Raw genomic sequence first — 8,731 nt, forward strand, 5'->3', positions numbered from 1 at the left:
TGGAATTTTATTTATGCCAAAAGATTGAATTAGGACATTGGATGTGAGAGGACGTTCCCTACCAGGAGTCCGTGTTTTAGGTAGACACTGAAATGAGCCACGACAATTTGGAGTCCAACCACAGTCTTCTAATTCCGCTCCAAACCTGAAATTTGTTAAAAAAAAAAAAGAAAAAGAAAAAAAAGAGAAAAGATTTTGCTGTTTTTTTTTTCAACATTTCATGAAAATGGGTGCATTATAGACATGCCCGCATATATCCCTTTCCATTCGATATAATCAGATCTCCTCAGTGGTAGATTTGACAACTACTTACAGCTCGTTCGTCTCGTCGTTGAACGGGTTACATTCTAGACCAACATAGATTCTGAAAAAAATAAATAAATACAAAAAACCATCTTCATGACATTCATTTACCATGGATACTAAAGTTTCTTAAGCAATTGATCAATTGAAAAGAAAAAAGGCCGAAAGAAGAAACCGTGTGAATTGAAATTAAAATTCTAACCTAGTGATTTCCTTGTTATCAGCTGAAAATCCAGGAGAAAGTCGGCTGAATTGAGTGGTATGAATTTTTCCAAAGATTTCAACGGGTGTTCCTAGTAACAAAGAAGTAGAGTTAGATTATTGTGTTAACCGCGTAAATCAATTACTTTGATATCATGTGACTTCATCTATAGGGTGGTTCAACATAGGGCCAATGGTGTGTGAATGCGCCATCAAATGAAATAGAATTAGCGAGTGAGAAGTTCCAGCATTGCTGATGTCGTTTGTCGTCGTTGCCACATTCCATTAGTGTACATCATGTGGCAGCAGGTAACAGCACCATCATCAATTTGTGTCTTATATTCGAGTACTTGGACATGCAACATACTGTAATATACCTGGTATTGCAGCCCGAGGAGTGAAATCATCGATGGTCGGAGTTCTCCATTTGTAAAACTACAGTTGATGAGAAAATGGTAGACGCGGTTAATAATTTATAACTTAGCCACGATAATAGATTTTACTCTAGTAGTTTACAACAACAACAAGGAATTATTCTAACAGTTCTCAGAAGAACTATCGATTCTAGCGATGATAAAATAAGTGATTTGGTTTCTTGTATAGTGTGGATACAAAGTGTCGTTTATCTCAGGCAGTTAGGGCAAATTTCAGTACCAGAATTGAAAAAAAATTTAATACAAGGTCTAACATTAACATATATCTTCAAACTAATAATTACCATGGCAGCTCTTGAAATATGCTTTCAAAGTCTATGAACGTATACTTAAGACTGAAGATCTGGAAATTTTACCTGGAATGTGCATTTCTGGTGACGCCCGCAATACCTCGTTACTAAGGCTCCATTTACAAACATCACGAGTTCGTATTCGCCGTCAGTGACTGTTGGCGATGGTCTGGTAAAAAAAAATGTCCAAATGAGCTGATTGGCTGACCAGTCAGTGCTGCTGCCTTGTCGACTTACTCTCAGATTCAATGACTCGGACTGATTCAACAACACTGACTGACTCTCTCTGACTGAGGGCAGCTGTGAAAATTATTGCTTGCATAGTGCGCGTATAATTTCCGAACAAGGATTGAAGTCGCCATATTGAATTTGTAAGATCGAGGAAGGCTTGGAGCGAACATGCCTCTCTACCACCTTCTTAGTACACTTTTTCTTTACTCGCGCGGGCAATCCGATAGGGTAGCTTGAATCCCTGATCGGAATAATGAAATAACTCGCTCGCCAAAAAATAAACTCGCGACGCCGATTATATGAAAGTAGAGATCATGAATCTGAAACTCCTAACTACCCTTAGTACCCTTGCTCAGTTTACAACGCGACTACGATACATTATTTAGTAACTTACTCAGTCTCGCAGCCAATTCTTTTTTCCGACACATCTGTTGGCGTTATATGACATTCCACTTGGTGTTTATCTGATTTGAACAATATTTTGTTTCCCAGCAATGGATCATGAAAATTAAACTGATCATTTGCAAAACCTACCAAAAAAAAAAAAAAAAAACAGGCATAAATTGTTGAATTAACCGACTTCTCGAAGTTGAATTCACAATGTTCTAGCTGAAGTTACAGGACAGATTCGACTTCATGTAAAGCTACGTACCTCTTCCATGTACAAAGACCATGGTGCCCCCAGCCAGGCTACCATGGGTGGGTTCAATGCTGTATACAACTGGATCTGTAGTAAGATGAAATGATAGTTTCCTTAGTTTAATTGATTTTGATCCTCAGTTCATAAGAACATGATCAATTTATTACTATAAAATTTATTAATAAATAAAATACAATAATTCATACCATACAGTGAAAATTACTGATAAGTGCCATCATTGATTGACAGCCAACAACGGGTGTTTGAAAGCTGATTGGCAATTGGCTTGTGAGAGAATTATGGACTGCAAGGTTTAACTGACGCGTGAAAGTTGTGATAATTATGAGCCGACGAGATTAACATTAACGTGACTAGCCTGAAAGAGCATCACTAGCCAAGTGTTTACGAGGATAGCGATTTTTGGCACGAGACGAAAATTTGGTAGGGATAACAGGACAAATCGAAAAGAAATTCGACGGAAGGAAAATAAAAACAATGGCAAAGGCGAGTTTTAACCTAGTTCTAGCATCAATGTTTATAAGTTCAAGAAGAATAACTATAGCGAGGCCGGGTCGTCTGGATTTGTTGTGCTGCTCATTTTTTTTTTAATGCAGTTTTTTATGCAGTATTTCGGCGAATAAAATCCCACTTTTGCGTTATTGTATTGCACTGATTTTGAATTTGCGTTGCGCTTATGTTTTCAAAGCTCCGAAACTAAAATATTTTGGTTATAGTCATTTCTTGTTCAGTAGACCCTTGCAAAAAAATCAGTGACCCTTATCGTGCTTGCGAAGGCTAAATTTGGCTTATGTGAGCTACGTGTAAATCTGAATTGTTCGTGGAGGCAAAAATTCCGTAATAACCAAAACAGGATTTGAAAGGGTTGCGAACTTAAACAAAAACACTGAAATTAACATGTTTCTAGCCGGAAAAGTATGCGATATTTAGGCAAATATTCTATAGCCCTGTGGTAGTAAATCTTCTTTATCTCTGTTAAATTTTTCGGAGAATGTGGTAAAGCTTCGTGATGGGCTTAGTTCATGCATGGGCTTAGAAAATTTTGTGCTGTTGGTGTTTCTTGAACAAGATAACGCAGTTTTGGGGATGTCGAGGTATCCAGAGCTTTGACGTCGCTCTTCTTGGTAAATACATAGAATCTACAGCACAGTATTTAGGCGAAGCGAGGAAAACAACTTGATTTAAAACCGAAATTGGCGAAAACGAATAACAACGTTATGTAACGTTTCTCGTCAAGTGGAATAGCTTTTGTGAAACATAATGAAGCCATTGTACAAAAAAGCTCTCACCTGAAACCAACCTACTGTTAATAATTAAACAGCTGAATTGTCCGAGCATTCTTTGGATTAAAGTTTTGTTCTCTGTCTAAAGGATAAAACTCGTATATTCATTGCATCTAAAGGAAAATTATCGCAACTACTGACAGCTGAGATTTTATTTAGTGCGAGGGCAACTCCAGTACTTTCGTGCACTCACGCATTCTGTCGCATATCATTGAAATGGGCCTCTAGTTCCTCTCTGAATTTATATGCTGTCACTTGAAGGTCGATAGAGACAGCAACTGCCAAGGTCACTAAACAAAACTGGGGACATTAATAATAGAGTGGTGGGGGAGGGGGGGATGGTGCGGAGAAAAACCAGTAGGGAGTAAACGTGGCTACAGGGTCTTCATTTTTTCCCTTGCTAGTTTGAAATTGGTCACAGATCTTAATCGTTTGGGTCTGAAACTGAAAGAATTTTTTCGGTTAACAAGCTGTTACAAAAGAAGTTCAAAACTTAAACTCGTTCCTTAATTAGCCCTTTCAATCTGAAGAAAAGCAACTACCGTATATTACCTATTTCATCCTTGGTGCTGAGTTCAAAGGTTTTGCACTTGACTCTAAGCAATGAAAATTGTTTACTAATCATACCCCTAATGAGTTGCTCTTAATGTTAATAGCCTGGCCACCCTCTGAGATCAATTAGAGGGGAATACCCCCCAGTGCGACATGTTTATGGGTTAGCTTCACGTTAAACCTTAAGATAAAAGGCAGATCTTTTTTTGTTTTTGTTTACACGTATTATTAGAGAACGATTCATTGATTTACAAAAAGCTGTTGAATACATTGTGATTTGTGTGTGAGCACCTTCCCAGGTGGCATTTCAGGGCGAATTAAAAAAACAAATTTCTGAATGACGTTTTTAAAGAAAATGGTTGAGTGTTTGGCATTTGCATTTTGATCCAGTACATCTTCTGCAATGAAACATATTCAAAATACTCTTCGTTTGAAAAAGTTTTTTACAAAGGAGAATGAAAAAAATGTTATTGTCCTTAATGATTTACTTCTGTCAAGCATACCTTAAAAAAGGGTTGCTTAGCAACTGCGATACGAAAACTGAGAACACGTCTTCTCCCAAAGAGTAAAACTCGATTCACGCTGCGCATAACTTGCTATTTTTGGCTCTCTTTTTTTAAACAATCCTTCTGTTACCATGATATCTAAAGCGTCAAATAATACCATTTGGATGGCACTTGTACAATACTTTCATCGAAAAGGCTAACTTTTTCTAGACAGTTCTTTTAATGAAAGCAGACAGCTTTCATTACGGCTAGGCGTTACTCAAAGAGGTGCATCAGTAAACATGGTGGGTTTACCAGTACGATTGCAGACTCCAAACAATGCCTTGTGCTCTTCTATTGAATTTAGTCCGCCACAATTTCAAACAAGACTTCCTTTCTACTCAATTTTCGGACCTGTCCCTTATCGAAAGGCCTTCGAAAACTGCGCTCTCAGCAGTAAACTGATACTCCATGCCGTAAACTTGAAAGTTTGCAATGCGCTCTTCCCTATATCAGTATATGACGTAAAACATACAACCAAACATTAACAAAATGCACATAGTGTCTATGCCTATGTAAAAAACCAAATTTCAGCCGAAAAGTTGAAAATGTTAATTTTTTTTTTTCGTTAGACTTAATCTACACTCCTTTGCGCGGTAAACGCAGGTTTAATCCCATTGTCTCAAGACGCCCTGTTTTTGAAATTTTCGTGTTTGCTAGTAATATTTGATTTACTCTTTATGGCTAGCAAAAGTTACTTAACTTTACACTAAATCTTCACAGCTCAGTATAGGACAACGAGAGTTGACCAAGCACAAAGATCTTTCATGACTTAAGGACTAACTTAACCTTCAAAAATGATTATCAGTTAGTTTCTTTTTGTTTACGTTCTCTAAAACTACTACTGGAAGTACGATCACGCCACGACCATACATATTTAACGATGAAAAATATCAGAAAAATCCAATCACCAGCATAGTAATATATTTCTGTGACGTCAATGCGCATTTGGACATCAAATAATTCGCTGCAAGATAGGTTTTGCTCTGTCAAAGCACCTTTTGTTCCCTTTCAGAGTTTTGGCTATTTTCGAAGTTTCGTGCAGACGCTTCGTAAAGTGATACGTCGGGGGAGGTTTTATCACGCTGAATACGTAAAAAGTGAAATAAAATTCCCCGAAATAAAGGATTTAACTTTGGAGACGTGCTGTTCTCGAGAAACTTAAATGGAATAAAAAATAATCGAGGGGAAATTTGTTTGATTAAGAATATTATAACGATGTTTCATTGAACAAATATATGTTTTGAAAGAGTGCCAAATAGAAGCAATCAAAAACAAACGGAATTTTCAATGTGTCCTCTATGTGGGCTCCACTTTACAAAACAACAACAATAATAAAGCGCGGAAAAGAGAATTCTTTCGATATTTTATATTTTTATCTACAATTTACGACTGTGTTTTGGTTTATTCCTTCAACGCTTGCTCTGTAATTCGGCGAGATCAATTGATTTTCCAAAACGAATATGATGAACTACGGATATTGTTGCTTTCGGTGTTTCTCGTTTTATGAGCAGCTGTCTTCCTTCAGTATGGAGTCACAGTCTATCACGTTCTCTGTGATAAGTATTCCCTTACACACATTCTTTAGCTGGTAGCGGAAAAAAATTGAGACAAACGTTGATCTCTGTCAGGCCTACTTGAAAAACTGACATGCGTATTCTCGAACATGTTCGTCGAGGAAAAACTGAAGTAGTGACGCATAGCATTCGCCATAGTACCTGAAAAATACTTTGACAGCAACACTTACCTAGTGCTTACGAAGGTTATAATTCAGAAAAAAATTCGTGCTTGACATGCGGAACTGAGAATTTGTTGTTACGAATGTAATTGAAAAACAAGTCTTGCTCTTGAGCAAGAGATTATGATCTCGTCTTGAGGGCATTTGTTAATGTAAGGGTGGATTTTCTCTGTCTTCTTGTCGGAAACACTCACCGATAGCGTATATTGGGAATTTTATATTAAAGAACTGATATTGGCCAGCTATACTAGTTGTAAATAGCGCGGTTAGTAGCTCATCAGTTATGGTATTTTACTTCTTCTGAAACGTTTTAATTTGGACCCAAGAGACGAAAAAAAGTGTAAAATAAGCTGCCGGTGAAGTAACTTAATTAAGGCTTTCCTTGTAGAATATAGCAATCTGAGAATTGATAGGCAGATTGGTGAATGTCTTGTCTTTGATGGACAGAGCAACTTAAGTGTCCTAAGAAGGAAAGGATTTCGAGCCCAATGTCATTTGTCTTCTGATTAATTCTAAATTAAACTCCCTTTTTAATGCTTGACAGACAAAGGAAATTTCTAGTAGGATGTCAAAGCAACATAAAATAGTTTTGCGCGCGCGTCGCATAACAACCTTCAAAATATCAAGTTTATCTATTTTTTAGCGAAACCATATTTCGCTCAACATCTCAATCAAAGACTGTTTGTAGTACTCTATCTCCTAAGGATTTTTGGGGTTGAATAAATAGGTGCTATTAAATTAAGATAATGTCAGTGTGCCTGCAATTCGATAGAATATGCTGTACAAAGTGAATTTGATATTACTACTCGTTGTTTCCAAAAGTAAAACGTTAAAACGATGATTCACACTCTTTTACACGGAGCACAGGTAAAGGAATTTAAAAATCATGGCATATGATTGTTTTCAACCTTAATCTTTCAATCTTCGTGCAATAACATTGGACAATATAGAACCCTGCTGTGACAACAACTTTTCGAAAATGTTCGGTGTTTCTGTAAAACCGAAACCGCCACGCAGTTTTATACTGAAAAAAAACTCGATGCTTTGAGTGCATCATAAATTTTTTCAACAAACAGAGATATTGGACCTTGTTTTGAGGAATCTGAAGGCTTAAATAAGAACAGATTTAATCTTCGCAGCTTCACGGTCGAAAAATTATCGAAATACTTTTTATTAAACATTAAAACCAATTATGTTCAGTTAACGGTGGCAGACACCCAATTTAAAGTTCGTTTGTACACAAGTTGTGTATAGCTTAGTGATTTGCGATGGTGACGAAATTGTCGATGATAAATTGCATCGAAAGTATTGCTAAACTATAATGGTAGTTGTGGATTTCATGATGCTATGATATGCAGTTTCTTCCTGTGTCTTGAATTTTGAAACAATTTGCCGTCGTCTGAATGCCGAACACGAACGAAGAAACTAGAGAAGTTAACATCACGTTATCTACAAATAATTTTTACGTTCCTTTTACTTAACAAGGGTGTGGAAAACCACATGAGAGGGTGCGCGCGTAATCAAGCAAAGCATTAAAGTTTGTTTGTTGTGACACTGACATGTAGGATCTAAGACTTATATATTAAGCTGCGCAAATTATTCCTCAGCAGTTTCCTGTCAATAAATATAATTTCTGTGTGCTCGATATAATTATCTGGGATGTAGATAAATCAGCAGCGTTACTATTCTGATCAAGAATACAAAAACAACACAAGCTACACGTACCTGCTCCGAGCGAAAACACGACACCTAAACAGAAACAGAGAAAGCGATCAATTAACCCTACAATTAAAGGCAGGTCACTCAAATATTTGCCAACTACAAGCACGCAGAAAGATTTTCTTCGGCTCCTAGCTTACCTGATGCGATGCACCAGAAAAATATGAGCATTTCCCTCGGCATGACTGCCAAGATTCGCGCCTTTAAGCGGCGTAAACCTTCTCAAAGTAAAATCACTTTCGTCGCTAGCACCCTCGCGTCCGGTAGCTTTTAATCAAAGTTCTTAAAGGTCTGAATTTTGATTTGCAGTTTCTTTTATAAACACTAGAAAGGAACGTCACAAACCACGAGAAAGGGTTAATTATGGTCTTTTGTTAAGTAAATAAAGCGAGTCGCGGTTCAATAGAACGTAGCAGGTTTCAAGCTAAGTAAGAACAGCTCGAGGCGACATAACAAAAATTCTTTTTTCAAACATATTCAAGGAGCTGAATGAAATTTATCTAAGTGAGAACGTCAAACATAAAGGCGCCTTGCACGATTTTGAAAGTTTTACGATGCACCCAGTCTCTTGAAAAAATTTTTAATATCGTAGGATGCGGCCAAGATCAACCAATTTAATTAAATCAAAATTTATCCCCGGGGGGAGAATGTGGTCGCGAGCATTGTGTATAACTTACTGACGTCACTTACGACCAGTATGTATCATACCAACATTTAGACTGAAGCTAAGAATTTCGAAACAGCCCAGCCGGTTTTGATTTATCGTTAAAGTAACAA

The 8,731-nt window shown here is 37.2% G+C and overlaps 1 protein-coding gene across 1 annotated transcript in view; it reads right to left on the bottom strand.

The window, feature by feature from the left end:
* The window catches only part of LOC111333265 (fibrocystin-L), a 43,712-nt gene extending 35,474 nt beyond the window's left edge, over positions 1–8,238 (bottom strand). The window contains exons 1-9 of the mRNA XM_088735591.1: positions 8,095–8,238; positions 7,961–7,984; positions 2,112–2,186; positions 1,854–1,989; positions 1,295–1,397; positions 882–939; positions 506–596; positions 314–364; positions 63–145 (exon numbers count right to left, since the gene is read on the bottom strand). Coding sequence (XP_088591717.1) covers positions 63–145; positions 314–364; positions 506–596; positions 882–939; positions 1,295–1,397; positions 1,854–1,989; positions 2,112–2,186; positions 7,961–7,984; positions 8,095–8,137 — 664 coding nt within the window. The 5' untranslated portion in view covers positions 8,138–8,238. The remainder of the gene's footprint in view (positions 1–62; positions 146–313; positions 365–505; positions 597–881; positions 940–1,294; positions 1,398–1,853; positions 1,990–2,111; positions 2,187–7,960; positions 7,985–8,094) is intronic.
* Positions 8,239–8,731: the final 493 nt, after the last annotated feature.

The sequence above is a fragment of the Stylophora pistillata genome, chromosome 10, assembly GCF_964205215.1.
Source record: "Stylophora pistillata chromosome 10, jaStyPist1.2, whole genome shotgun sequence".
Classification (NCBI taxonomy): Eukaryota; Metazoa; Cnidaria; class Anthozoa; order Scleractinia; family Pocilloporidae; genus Stylophora; species Stylophora pistillata.